The sequence below is a fragment of the Vanellus vanellus genome (genome assembly GCF_965231255.1).
Source record: "Vanellus vanellus genome assembly, chromosome: 11".
In the NCBI taxonomy this organism is placed as follows: Eukaryota; Metazoa; Chordata; class Aves; order Charadriiformes; family Charadriidae; genus Vanellus; species Vanellus vanellus.
Genome location: NC_138916.1, coordinates 23,501,504 through 23,517,158, shown reverse-complemented (window position 1 = coordinate 23,517,158; position 15,655 = coordinate 23,501,504). Strand labels below are relative to the sequence as shown.

Below are 15,655 nucleotides of genomic sequence, written 5' to 3'. Positions count from 1 at the left end.
TTACTAATTACCTACATTCCCAAGCTTGACCATATTATTCAAACTTCCATTTTACATTAAAAAAAAAAACAAACAACAAAACAAAACAAAAACCCAGACAGGAAGATTAAAATAAAAAATATAAATGCCTTTATACTTCAGATTCCAAAGCAATTTTTTTTTTTGCTAAAATCTCTCCATTTTCAAAAAAGAAGACACCTCTAGAAAAACTAAAACTAAATTCTAATTTTACAGCAAGTTTCTTAGAGACAAATCAAATTTAAGTTCAAACTTATTTCTCAGTAAGGAGAAAAAATAATAAAGCAAAATGTGCCCAAAGTATATTATCTTACAAATGATATATGTACTGAAACTTATGTTAAGAAATTGGTAGAGAGTTTAAAAAAATAGCAGATGACTTAAAATACTGTCAGTGATTTCTGGAATACATTATAAAAGGAACAATATTTGCTCAAATCTGTCATATTTAACATACCATAATTTAATTCACTATTTTGACATTAGCATTTGAACAGTGTTTAATGTCTTTTAAATGGTCAGATATAATGATATACGTGGAAGAACAGAACATTTCTTTCTTACTAGGAAACATGCTGCAACCAACCCTCAATTTATTCTCACAAAATAAATGAATGCTTAAAGGATGTTTCTGTCAATTGAAAAAACAACAGCAAAATGGCTACTTTACATGCCAAGTTAAACTAAATATTTTTTTCCTTGACAACCTGCTTACATTTAAATGAAACCAGGCCAAATTTGGTCAATAGTATGGATTACATATAACAAAAAGAATCTTAGACCATGTTAATACAGGGATCAGAAAGCAGCAACTTCATTTAAAACCATGCAATTATTTAGCAAACTAAGATACAGCAAATAAATTAATCTGTTTTAAATGGAAGCGCTTGCACAGTAGCTATTTGACCTATAATTAAATCTTACTTGGAGAAATCACAGCGAGGGTAGAATTTGCTGATGAAAGGATAAAAACAAAATCTTGCAAAAAAAACCACCCCAGCTTTGGTATCAGAAATAAAATAATAATTAAAAAAATACCAGAAACGTTTGCAAAATCTTTTCCTGCTGAAAAAAAAAACAAAACAAAACAAAAAAAAACCCACAACAAAAAAACCCGAGCCGTGTCCCAAAGCTGGTGTAAGTCTGCATGGTCCCCGGATCTGCCCGGAGCAGAAGGGATTTGCTCCAGCTGAGGATCTGGCCCGGCACACGCAGCATATTCTGCACCGTCTCTCCGATGCTGTTGATACGCTGTGGTTTGGTACAAGTACAAACCTTTCCCCTCACAGGAGGAGCAAAAAGCCGATTTCTTTCACCGAGGATTTTTTGCCTGTGTATTTTCTTATAAAGCAAACCAATGGCAAGTCTATAGCGAACGCTTTCTTGGGCTATAAAATCTCCTATTATCCACTTACGCTTCCTTTGCGGTGGGATTTAAGGATGCCTCTTCCTTGAGACGCGCAATATGTCATCATTTTGTTGAACTAACAGGCCTGACAGTCTTGTCTCTCCCAGTTAGAGACACCGGGGCTCTGTGCTCACGCTGCTGGTAAAACGAAGGTGAAAAAGCTGGGGGCATAAAAAAAACACAAAACCGAAGGGGAAAAGCTAACTATAACTAAATTCTTTCCTAATTCACTCCCGTTATTTATCGCGCTGCAAAAAGAAACCCTTTATATGAAAAAAGACCCTTAAATGAAGGTCTCTCTCACTTTCACTACATTTTGAAAGAACTTACTCGAAACCTTGGATTATCTGTTTTAACAAATATCATCTTGTGTATTCATCATTTCTCCCGTCTTTTTGATCTTTTTTCCTACTTATCATGTTCTTTATTTGAAACAGATTTTTAACAGATAATCTTGATCGTTACAACAATATCTTGCTTGCATTTTATTCAAATAATTCTTAAAAACAGCTTAAAAAGCCGTTTGGAATAACATCAAGCTCTCCATCAATCAAATGAAAAAATTCCGCTGGCGGTTGTATAAACATCAGATCAACTCTGATGTCTTCAAGGATTTCAGAGTGAACCATAAAAAACTCCATTAACTTCTGACAAAGAATGCAAATTAATCACAACATGGGGTGAAATGAAATTAAAGGCTCTTTTCTAATCAATGACAAGGCAGGATGAAATATTTGTTACTCTCCGCGTTCAGGCTGCCGGGATGCTCCCGCGTTCCCCGCGCATCCCCAGCGCAAGGTGTGAGCGCGGATTCACCCCGGGAAGCTGCTTAGCCCTCCCCATCCCTACAGCTATCTGCTTACGAGCCGCCCGGATTCGCAAAACACACTAATCATCTGAATCTCAGGTGCATCCAATTTGTTATTCACACTCTCCCGGTGCCAGTGAAAAGCCTGGCGTAGACAGATGCACCAGGAACCTTAAATGACAGTTTTGGCCTCCGGAAGTGCGATCGCTACAGCAAAATCTAGTACAGCCTCCAGGTGAAATGTCTGGAGCTCCATATGGAGCAGGGAAAATTAACAACAAGATGAAAATCGCTCTAGCAGCGGGGAGTCTGAATTTAAAAAAAAAAAAAAAAAAAAAAAGGAGGAAAAAAAAAAAAAGAGAAAAAAATTTAAAGATGAGGAAAGAGAAGTAATAAATTAATGGGGTGTGAAAACATTCAAAGCTTTACAATACCGGGGGCAGTATTTGCTGAGGTTTGGGGGGGAGCAGCGGGATGGGAGGGAGCGGAAAGGGGGATAGGATTTTTTGGTGCCTTTTTTTTTTTTTTTTTATTTTTAAAAATACTTCAGGTCATTTCCATGTAATTTATTAAGCGAGGCCTGGAATCGCAGCCAAAGGAAGGAAAACATTTCTCTAAATGCAAAAGTATCTTAAATACAGTCGTCGTAATCCGCACTTTCCTATAGCTGATTAAATCCTCGGCAGCTGAGTACTGCCTATTCCCTTGGAATATTTCCCTAATGGACGCGGCGTCCCTTTAACATCCTGCTTTGTATAAAGTTTGACTACAAGCCGAGAATATTTAGCGGGCAATTCTTTTCATTTCTCCTAAATTGCATTATCGTTAAACAAGTCATTGCCCCCATCGCGTTTTTATACAATATGCTGAATTTGAATCGCCGTGATTAACTGTACGTCTCTCAGCTTGTTCAGCCACTGCACATCTTTGGGGTTCCAACTTCAAATTTAATTAAATGTCCTGTGAGATGCCATGGCCTTTTGGGTTTTTTTTTTGGTTTGCCTCCCCCCCCCCCCCGTTCATTCTGCACAGACATGTAAAATCAAAAATCGCCTCAATTAAGGTTAAACTTCTAAAAGAAATTTGAAACTTATTTTCCCTATGTGCCTTCTTCAGCTAACTAAACAGCTGGACGGACTACGGACTAGCGATGGGGTTTGGTGAAAGGGGTTTCCTTTCATTTTTAAATGTTTACCTAGGAAAGAACTTTATTTAAAATAGTCCGGTTTTCGCGTGTGCACCTGCATGCACCATTCCTATTCCTTTTAATCGTTTCGCACCCGCATCAGGGGAAGAACGTACCCTTCAGTGCTTACGTTTGTAGCGACAGAAAATCCTACGAGCATCATTCCCTACTACCTCCAAAAGGAGTTTTACGTTCCTGCAAGCAACAGCGCAGCACCACACCAGGAAAACCAACACCAGAACAGTGAAACCCGTAACAGTTTTAGAAATACACCACATTCTTAAGGATTAGAGCTTCCTGCGCAAACTTCTTGTAATGGAGAAGTCTGTTCTGACCATTTCTATTCGTTGTTTCCTCGCTCCGATGGCTAACTTTGGCAGTTGGCTACAGATGACGAAGTCAGCTGCGTATCGAGACAAAAATAATTTACAGTAACTCCAAACACACCCATAAGGAACTTTACTTATATGAGTTGCCTGCACGCTTAAGTGCTTTCAAGGCAAGACTTTATCGTGAACATAAGATTAAATAATGACAGTGTGGACAAATGAGGGCTAGCAAAATAAATGCTTATAAAAAAATGGGGAAAACGAGAAGTGGTAAGTTCTATCATCAAAATATTCTACTAAAGGCTAGGAAAAAAATAAAATCGTCCTTTAGTCTTATGGCATATTGCAGGAGTCCTGAATTTCCACACTGCAATGATTCCCCCTATAAATCTTATTCATTTAAACTGAATTTACACACACCATTTGTCTGTGTCTTAAAAATAGAGAAAAGGGAATTTTTTTTTTTTTTTTTTTCCCCAGCTACAGCTGGAGACGAACATTCATTTGCAGGAAATTTCAGGTGTTCTCAAACATATATTCGTACTTTCCATTTCCAGAGAGAAGTAACTTCAAGTTATTTAGGGACAAATTCTGCAAACACACATACAATTAGCTTCAATCATCTGAATCAGCCCACTGAAGTGAGGAGGATTTACTAAGCGAGTGACTGCAGAAGCTGGCTCTTAGGTAGGGAGATAAATAGATACTTAGACATCAAAAAACCCCCAACCCCTGCTAATTATCCCCCTAATCAGAGTGGGTTTCTAAAGGTTCTTGTGACCAGCTATGTAAGTACATGTCTCAAATACATATTGTTCACATAAAAATCCTTATGAAAAGCAGTTGCTTGAAAAGCTTAATAGCTACGTTTTAAAATTTCACCTCCTCGACTGTTTGACATTAAAAAATATATACAATTTCATGGACTAGTGATTTGCCAAATATTCTTTCACAAACCCGACCCGTTTTTTAATTAGAATAGCAAAAAAGCATCTTAAACTAGCAATGATGTTTTGCTCTCAATTCAGAAAACAAATTTTTGTCGGGAATCATACATAACGTACGCGCTCTAACTTCTTTCCCCAAGCTCCAACACTTCCGTGAGCGGAGGGTTATCTTAAATCCTATCCTACGTCACTTTGATTTAGTGTTATAATACACCGTCACTTTGATTTAGTGTTATAATACACCGTCGACAACGAACGTCAACGCACTCAACGAGCGCAAGTGAGGATGCCAATGTATGGAGGACACTTCAACACAAGAGCTTCTTTTTCAGTCCTCTCTCAAAGGAGAGGGCACATTTTAAAATATGGATAAAATATGCAAAGTCTGTTCTGCTAACCAGCTACAGCTCCTTCAGTCAGCAAACGTTTTCCATAGGAGATGAGAAAGTGAAAAATCAGTATATTTCCACAAACGCAAAATCTTTGCAAGTCCATAAAAGCGTCAGGAGAATTTGCTTAAAACAGCTTATAAAAATGGGAGAGAGAATGAGCCCCAGCCTATTATTCAATAACCATGTTTGTGAGGCATCTGCATAATCTAACCATGCATAAATTAGTATGTGTATTACAACAGTTATTTGCATAATAATAGCAAGTTAATAGATGCTTAAAGAGCACAGACCAACACCACCTTTAAATCAGACATGCCTCCAGGCACTCTGATCTGTATAGACCAAGATGCAGAAAACACTGTTCATAAAACATACGAAAACATAAAAACCACATTCAAATAATTCATTTTAGTCCCCGGACACTTCACTTTTTCCCCTCTCCCAGCAAAAAATAATTTGAGGAACTACAGAACAGTTTGATACTATGAATTCTAATGTCCGTCTTGCCATAAGAATTTAGAGTAATCATCAAACCGATTTCTGGATTAGTTGTTTTGTTCAGAGCTTCATGTTTTTGTCAAGCATACAGACAAAGTACAATATTACGTGGCAACGCAGGGCGCAGCATGGGACAAACCATTGCTGCTGAAGATGGAAATAGTTTCACCACCAACTTCAATGAAACTGAGTTAGGTCAGTGGAAAGTTAAAAAATGCCAGTGTCTAAATAAAATACTAATATTAGGTCCTCTTAAAAGGGAGAATCCAGAGCTCCCTTGAGTATTCCATTCACATTGTATTTTTGATTTGAGAAGGTTTTAGACCGTTGTACCATTATTCAAAATTGAAATTAAAAATTAAAATGTGAAAAAGGAGTAGATACACCTTCCAGCTTCAAAAGCACTGTTGTACATACTGGATTATTTTTTAATCTCACAACAAAACGATCATTAACATCATCATAATTTTCACTGTCTCCAGGGAAAGAAAATCTAGAGTTTGGAGAAGAGAAAAAGAGAGAGAGAAAAAAAAAAAATCAATAGAGACTTCTAAATGACTCCTTCAAGATACCACTTTTCAATTTAACAGGACAGATTTATTTGTATGTGGCTCAAATGTTCACAATTGCTCTCTGCACCTTCATACATAGGAATGAATGTCACAGTGGCAAACAGCAGTAATGAACAATCTTACCTGAGGATATGGAAACCTCCCAAGAGCAAGCTGGGAAAGGAAATAATATTTGTCTAGTTATATAGATTTGCATGGAGGGCACATTTTCTTAAAGAGAGAAAAGTACTCAACTCTTACTATTGTATAAATCGGAAAACGCCAGCAAAAGTAATTCTGAAAACACACAAAGAGCTGTATTTAGAATGGAGTCGTTCACAACGATTACCCCTTGTTCTACGTTTCTGCCTATTTCTGTATTTCTCCAGCTCTTTTGTCTCTGCCACTCAGTAACACTGATGCCCAAGTTCCTGAGGACTCTCGCAATTAAACCAGTTCAGCCTCAATAGCGAGGCCAACGCCGCTGACCTTTACTGATAATTATCTGCAGCGAACAGGTATTGCAGAGCATGCACTGAACTCCCAAAGTCCTTCCTTAACTGGCTCAGAGTAAAATCTGGGTTATATAGCCGAGATTCGTTTCCTTATCGGTGTCAAACCCAGGTAGGAACCTGTGAGTGGGGCATATGGAGAGAGATCACTGCACCTGCAAAGTGACACTGCGTCTTCTTCACATCTACCTTCAGTTGCACACGATGGCAACAAATCCGGGTGCCCACACTGTCTTACAAGTCAATCGCTGCATTACTGGAGCATCTGCCAGTACCAGTATTAGACCCAACAATGACACTGCTGTTGCCAGAATGCCATAGCTCGTAAATATTCCACGATAAATTCTTCATACAAAACTTTAGGTTTTCCCATTTGGTATCTGAACCTCGGAAACAATTTCAGCAAAATACAACTAGTTAAGGTTATTTTGTCTACTATTCAGTGAAGGACAAGGATTTTCAGAGTTGACACAGGCTCCTCCAAAAGGGCATTCAGAGCAGCTGTGTTCTGACCCGCTTCCTGCCTAAGTCCACCTCTCTCCACAGTCTACAGAGGAGCCATAGTCAGACGAGCTTCTCTACACTCTGGTTAACCTTCGTGAATCCTCCCTTAGCAACCTGCACAAGGAGGTCTACCAAAAGCGTTACGGATGCACTACTATCATTGATTTGTCTGCATGATAAACCAGGTGTGTTCACATCAGGCCAAGTAACAGCCTCAACGCTGAAGGTCTAAGCCGTCATGTCACGTCCTGCGAAGGCTAAACCACGTGTCAGCGCCGGGCAAAAGCTGTGTCATGGCCACTGATACTTAAGGCTCCTCAGCGCCGTGGTTACTTGACCGAGCCGGATTGCAGCTGAGGCAGCTGTGCTAACCTGTGCCGAGATTTCAGCCTGGCTGGCAGCACAAAACCATCCGAAGTATGAGTATGAATAAGGCATAGACAGAGCGGTAGCGAAGTGGTGAACTGACGGGGCAAAGACCACTAGACATACTTGAGCCTCACCAGTTCAGGAAAAAGGTCATGAGAAGGTAGTAAGAAGCAGCTGGCAGCATGAGTAGAAGCAAAGAGAAAACAGCAGAGATGGTGACCTTTCTGCCATCCTAGCGGCCATCCGCACCTAGTGTCGTAGTAGCCATTTGGCCGTGAGCCTTAGCAAACACAGTAAACTTCCTTCAGACCCTCAGAGGAAAGCCATTACAAAAGCAGAGTAGGTCTTGAAGTGTTTGTATGAGGCATGGAAGAGAAACCCCAAGAGAGGAAACAATTTTTTTGGTGACTACTCTTAAAAGAAGTGTTTGCAATAGTGAGATAGCATTTGTCCTGAAAATCTACAGACACAGCGAGTGCGTTCTAAAAGGGCTACTCTGTTGCACGCTATCTCCGAATGCCTGCTTACGGCACAGGCGCGTCACAATTACAGGAACTGCATGTCTGCAACTTCCATGCATCGCTCCGACAAATCACCCCAATCTTTCCGAAAAACCGCACGGGTGGGAGTTTGCATAATGACTGAAAAGGCGCCTTTACAGCCCGCTGCATCGGTATGGTGCGGACCGAGGCTCCCAACTAGCAGTAACCTAACAAAGCAGAGCACGGTTTTCCTGAGATGTTTCTACTGTGTCACTCATCTCTCTGAAAGTTGAGATCTGCTTGTAGACCTCCATTTGGGGACAGCTGTGTTCGCCTGGTCTTTAAGACGAACACCTACAGAATGTAGAAGAACTCAGGCTTATAAGAGACATTGGAATAGGGAACAACATGAAGGTGACAAAACAAGTAAGATCTCTTCAGGTCCTCCAAGGTGAAACGATTTAAGCTAGCTTCCACCTCTGGGTTTCTTCTGTGCTTTGTCCTCCAGGTTCGCCTTTAAGACTCAACTCTTTGGGGTGAATTCTGCCTTTCAGTTTTGTTTCTGGTGCAGTGCTGAGAGCAGTGCTTTTCTTTGCAGTGATTTCATCCTTGTAACAAACCAAGCTGAGCTACGCAGGCTTGATCGCCATCCTTTCTATCACGTGTGCCTGGTTCACAGCTTCTCCCAGCTCAGTGTGTCACTCCAGTCACTCTCTAACGGCAGACTTTGAAATACGCTGCTAAATAGGCAAGCAAAGACCCCATGTCTTCTGTTATGCTCAGTCTTAAGGACCAGGAGCTGTTAAAACGTACCCTTTCTCATCTTCTCTTCTTTGTGGAGGACCATCCTTAACTTCCAAGAAGCTGCTTGAGATCCTAAGAAGCACTGCTGCTGTGATAGCCCATAAAATAAACCTATAAACACTAAATGCTTTTCCATGAAGAGAAGTAGAAGAAATCCTGATTTTTCCAATGACTACTGACTTACGAATAGTCACTACAATACCTACAGACTTGCAGGAATGTAATCGTTACCCCACTGTAGAACAAGAAGATAATTACGGCCATACGCACAGGGCATCATTCTGCAGATCTTATTTGAGCAGAAAAATGACCGCTGCCTCGATGATGGCTTCAGACTAAGCATTTCCATTCTCGCTGATGATTCCTCTCCCTGACCACCAGACGCCTCAGCAGGGGCTCCAAAGGCAGCAGAATAATTGGGGAAAAAGCAGTTTTCTGCCAGATATAAGTACGGGGTGTATAAATGAGCTTCGAAGAATCCAAAATGCGTCAGGAATAAGTTCTTTGGGGGTTGTTAGAAAAGAAACACGTTTGTCAGTGAAGCTGCTCCTTGACGGAGAACTGCAGAGCAATACAGCCATGGATCCGGACAGATGAGGTGCCAATTCTGCACCCCCTGAACCATCACTCGGTTCATCTAGTCAGAGTTGTTTCCTCCCTCCAAGATTGTCAAGGTATTATAAATTAAGAAACTTACCAAAGAGTATGTAATCTTCCCTGAAATAGCCTGCAGATATGTCACTGTACTAAATGTGTTTCAGATTTAATGAAGCTTTAATGTCCTTTTTAATTTTGCCTGTTTCTATATCACCAGGGGTCGAGCAAGGCAATCAGCACTCAAGAGGGTGGTTTGGTTTAAAACTAGGAAAAACTCATTTGCTTATGAGTTGCACTGTATTTTCTTAATTAAATTTACTAAGTAAAATGGTTTAAGTTCAGCCAACCAATGACCTCTGTATGTAGATTTAGATTTATAAATAGCGTCACAGTTAAAGTAAAGAAAAAAAAACCAACAAAACCCAAACAGATTAGCGCTTCACTAAAGGGATTTTCATACTGGCTATCATCTGTCTCAAGGAAGTCATATAAACACACGCAGCACAAGCCCCATGCAGGATACAAAAAAACTTAAAATTGTCCCAAACTAACGCACTATTAAAAACTTACCACCTCTGCATTTACATGGTGAAACTCAGGAACGTGCCGTTTTGTTTTTAAGGCATTGTGACAAAAATACAGTATTTTCATTCACGCTAGTTAGGTTCGGGAACTGATCAGTATTTTATGTAGCTCTGGATATTAAGAAAGGGAAAAGGGAACGCTTAAACTTCAAGGAGCTGGTGCTCATTTCCCTACGGATACCTTCCCACTGCACAGGAACTGTAAAAACCAGCATTTTAAAAAGGGCCAGTGAACTGCAATGCCAGCACGGTATGGAAATATAAATGAAAATCAGACCATATCAGCAAGAAGTATGTCAGAATAACACTTTCCTACACCATTTCGCTTCAGAGCAGTTACATGGCTGCGTAGGATATTTTTTTTGGGGTGGGGGGACCTGGTGGCATGTGTGGTTTTTTTTAAAACTATTGCTTTCTTAGACATAGAAGTAGCCCATCAGAGCACTTAAGCCGCTCATTTAATGGTGTTCATTGAGGTTGTCCCCTGAAAAATGAGGTACCTGGCGGGAGCCTTCCCCCGGGCTCGGCCCGAGGGGCAGATGGACGTACAGGGCGCCCCATCGGATTTTAAACCAGCGCTCGATAAACTGAGAAATAATCCCAGATTACTAAATAACAGGCAGAGGTACAGTGTTGCACGGATGCTGATTTTTATCAAACTATGTCTGAAACCACATAAGGGAAAGCGAAAAGAAGATGAGGCGGCCAGTTTTGGAAGAGGGAGATGCCTAAACCCTCTGTATGGAGCAGCCTTAAGAAGGGCCGGAAAGCAACTCTAACCTACGTTTAATGGGCAGACAAGTGCACACAAAATTAAAAATGACTTGTTGAAATAATGTAACTCACAACTTCGGAGCTGAAAATGGAAATCCAGAAACCCTCACTAGTCAGCTGCCTCCTCTACATGGCTCTTTACTCGCCTGCCTCTGTATCGATAACAAGAATCACAACAGCCACTCGGCCCCTACCCTGTTCAGAAAGTGACCGAGGGAAGGAAGTTCAAAACATATTTTAGGAGACTCGGGCAATAAAGTCTCCCACTTAGATTATTGTCTATGTTGTGCAAGTTGTTTTTTAATTTACAGTTATACTGAAAAGCGTGGGATGTTTTTATTCTTAATTTAGACACATTCCATGTTTCTCAGCATAACTGCAAATTGAAAATAAGCACTTACAATATCGCTAGTGATCTAGCCGAAGGAGGACTTTATAGACTGAAATGTTCTAAAATTTGTTCTTAATTACCTTGTGCACATTTTACACAATTAAATTTCCATCTAAGGATTTTGCATTTAGATTGTGCACTGCAGTTAAACCCGCTTTTTATGGAAAAGCAGCCGCCGCTTCGGAACGTTCAGACACGGGAAACTTTAAAAATCAGACTTAACTACTGGATAACATAAAATTCCCCAGGTGGAATTTCATTCCAGGACCAATTTATACATTCCTAGATAGATGGCTTAAAATCACCTGAAACTCTGCAGGGTATGGACCTTAATAAATATTAAATACCTCAAAAACTACTCTAAGATTTTTCTTTCCTTCTAATATCAATTTCACTGTCCTCTTATTGCACAGTTAAAAAAAAAAAAAAAAGAATCCAAAAGGATATAACAGCAATTTACCAGCGTTAAAGTGCTTCTGAGGTTAAACTGACAACAAAGAAGAACAGAAACACAAAGCATCTTGAAGTAGGGTTTCAATTAAATGTGCAGGATTTAGTAATGCAGGACGAAAAAAGAGTTACAAATTAATTTAATCTTCTGCCTATAGTTTGCAGCTGCACTCCAAAGTGTCTGGGGCTTAAGAACAAAGCCTTGAAAGGCCTCAGAGTGAGGAAAGCTTCAATTTTTAATGTATAACGCCATTAGCTGATAACTTGTGGAATCTGCGACCCCTGCGGAGGGGCATAAGCGCGGGTAACAGAGACTGATGAAGTGACATATTTGTTCATGTCGAGGACTATGAGGAAGAAGGTTATTACTAATACCGGCAGGCCCAACAGAAATATGCCCTAATAACCTTTGGGACATTCCTTGGCTTGAGCAGATGAATTCGAGATCTCTCTACATAAAATATATTAAAAATCAAAGCCTAATTCACCTTAATTAAAGATAATTAGTTTCACTTTGACTTCTTTTAAATATGAACTATAGGAAGTGCACCGCAAACTAAAGACCGCAGACAATCATGATTAAATTGCACATTTCTTCCTCGCCACAAACCCCTCACATTACCAGGCTTTTACCGCTGCGTCTTCAAAGGCGGCGCTGAGAATAGCGGCGCCTTCTCTAAAGGGAAGCAGGCGGGACGCGGCCTTTCAGGGCCAATCTACGGAAATTGTCCGGTGCAAAATTCACACAAATGGTCCATAAAGATTAATGAGACTACCTGTTTGAGCAGAGAGGCTTCCTGCTTGTTCGTTTGCTGGATTTAGATTCGATAGCTAAAGCGGGGGAAAAGAAACGTTCAATTTGGTTGTGCTGGTGGCAACGCAGCTCAACTTCAGCCGCTCTCCATCTCCGTCGGCACGAGAGGGTTCCTCTGCCATCACAAACCAAATACAAAACTGGGAATGGCGGACTCGACTGACAAACATTTCTAAATGTTGGGGTTTTTAAAAGTAGAAACAGCTGTACTACGCAGTATAAGGATAGGGAGCATTAACCTATATTACACAATCCTACGTATTATGACTCTGTTGCATTATAGCTGACACTATCCCTTAATTGTCCGCTCATCTATCTACTCAGGTAGAGAACAGTATTATTTATCTCGCTGCCGCACAGGCTGCCCACAGCGGCCTACGAGCAATCGCTGAGAAACATGATACATTGAGGTCTCAACCCGCGCAAACTGTACCTAAACTTACACTTTATTGCAGCTTAGTTCACAATCTTCACCTAATATAGGGTTACATCCCAGCGCAGCAAGCGGATAAATCATCCTGGAATATTACTCTGGCTAAGTTTAGCTGTGAGTGGAGCATATGTGCTTCCGAGTCACTGAAGCAAAGGCCCATAAAATACACTAATTACTGGAAGTTATGGTCACTGAGTGATTGATAGCGCTCTGCGAGGCAACTTCCCCGTTTGCAGCTCTTCTGACGGGCCTCCCCCACCACACAGCAATTATTAATTCATGACCCAACCCTCAGGCACTGGTACCTTTACTTCCAATTCCACTACCACAAAGATCGTGATGTAGCTGGACGTTGCCTGTCTTCATCCTGGTGGCCGCTGAAGACGGCAGAGGAGGGATCGGAGCTAACGGCCGCTGCTTGGAGAAATTGCTCCAAATAGCGCAAGGGAAAAAAAAAAAAATTAATAAAAATCTAGGCCAGCTCTTTCCTTAGAACAAGTTGCTGAAACGCACCATTCTGTACAGAATGATTAAAACTACATAAATACCCTACAATAAGAACAATTCAAGTTATTGAGCAAAATTCTACGTGTAACAGCCGCTCTCACCGGCTAAGTGAAGCGTGCAAGGATCTGCCCGCGCAAGTCACAAACGTCACACTACGGACAGCCCTTAAAAAAACAGTAACAGGGTGAGGCTCATTGCAAAAAAAGCACTTTTTATCTCCCTGCTTTCCTTAATCCTAAACGAATGACGTCTATTACTAGGTCATCACACCGACGCAGTTATCAGTGGTCCAAGCTGCGAGGCCCAAGGGCTGAAGTCTGCTCCCAGCCGTACTTCATGAAACCAGAGAAAGGCCAGAAAGGAAACATTTTCTCTATAAATTCGCTTCCTTTTCAGGAAGGGTCTGGCCAAGGGCTGGAGGCACAGAAACCAGCGCTGCCTGAGGCCCTGCCGTCAGCAGAGAGGTGTTGTCAGCCCACAGAGGTGGTACTCCAGCATTTTCACAAATACTTGGTTTAAGTTTTCTCTAATATTAATATTATTTAGAGTGATTTGCAGCGACAAAGTAAGCAGCCATCGCATCCAAGCGTTCCTGGGTATTAGATGGTCAGGCACAGAGGTGAAGCTTGGGGTTTTTTATTAGCTTAGAGAAGGTTCAAATTCAGTAAGGAAAAAAAAAAAAGGAAAAAAAAGAAGAGCAATTTAAGACACATCATAGTGTATCTACTGAAATGTGCCCAGATCCATCTAATGCATTCATTTAAGAACTTATTGAATTCTCAGTGTAGGACTGGGGAAATCACGCTTTTCACGTGTTCACCTAATGATGACCTCCTCCATGGCTCTACCGGCATCAGCAGCATCACCATAGCGAGGCCCTTCCCAGTCTCTCCTGTTTAAACATGCAGAATAAAATTCTGCTCATTCCAAGCACACAAAAAGCAAGGACAGGTCCAGCAAGAACTGTCACTTGATCGGAGACACCTCACTTCAGCCAAGTATTTTGGTACAATATCAAGACTCCTGCTCCGCACAGAAATTAAATGCAAATTCTCATTTCCCTTTCAAGCTTGACCCTTGCCATCTTCTAATGGGCTATTTTAATTAATACTCCTCCTGCCTCTTCTCAGTGTAGCTTTCGACACTTGTAGGTCATTGCATGGTCCATGTCTGCTTCCAGCAGTCACAGAGGCATTCACAGTTGCCCTTTCTACCAAACCTTCACCAAGTGTCCAGTGCCACTATAGAAACTACAATGTACCACCAAGCTTCATGTCTCAGATTCCCCCCCTCTTCCCCATCTACCTGCTATTGTTTAGGTAAGGGTGTAAAATTGATGAAAGACCAACCATGATGTCCACGTGTAAGTGAAATCCTGCAGAAGATGAAACTGTGGTCTGCAGGACCTCCTGCAGATCAGCTCAACCTTCATCTTGAACCATTATCACTTCGAAGCCGATGATATGTGACTGATCACATATTTTAGACTACTTTTAGAAAGAATTCTTCTGAAACTTCCTCTCCTTGGACCACATTACATACGTGTGAGTCTTTATGTCAGTTTTATGCAGTCAAACATCTTAAAGATTGAAGTGCTTTAAGAGAATCATCTCTTCTCTTGTAGACTCCTCTTCAAACATGTTCCTCCTCTTTGCCTTCATGGTCTGAGTGAGCTCTTCTTACATCTCCATCTGTGCTCCCAGCCCAAGTGTGCTGAAGAGTCTAAGACTCCATACTGCTGACATCGCCTGCAATCAGTGTTAACCCTGCTCACAAGATAAGCGTGTGCCTGAAATACAGGCTGCAAGGCATGTTGGTTGGATATATATTGGCGTTCCTGTATGTGGGAATGCACACCGCTGCTGAAAATCTATCCTATAACTGCTTGAAACACCACTTAAAACAGCATCTTAACGCAAGTGTAGCAAACGGCTAGCAACCCTTGAAAGATCTTGCAAACATACAGATAACAGAGAACTCCCGTGACCGAAGACTTAAAATTCTCATGTTGGGACTTCTAAGAACTTGTTTCTAACATTAAAACTGATCTTCAAACTCCTTTTTCCTGAAGGAGAGAACAATGATAATCTTTGCAAGAAAAGTAATTTTAAAAGGAGGCCTGAAACACAGGAAAGTAGCTCTTTTTCTCAGCAGAGGACAGTGGAAAGTAGAGACTAGGATGAGATATAAAAGGAGGTGCAAAAAGGTATCATTAGCCGAGCACATGAGCTCATATTCTACTTCCAAAACTTACTCGGTTTGTGGCATAAGCGAATCACTTTCACTTCCTGCACTTC

The 15,655-nt window shown here is 40.9% G+C and overlaps 1 protein-coding gene across 1 annotated transcript in view; it reads right to left on the bottom strand.

Moving 5' to 3' along the window:
* Positions 1-15,655, bottom strand: part of MAP2K5 (mitogen-activated protein kinase kinase 5) — a 141,768-nt gene that overhangs the window by 48,217 nt on the left and 77,896 nt on the right. The window contains exon 17 of the mRNA XM_082488770.1: positions 6,282-6,311. Coding sequence (XP_082344896.1) covers positions 6,282-6,311 — 30 coding nt within the window. The remainder of the gene's footprint in view (positions 1-6,281; positions 6,312-15,655) is intronic.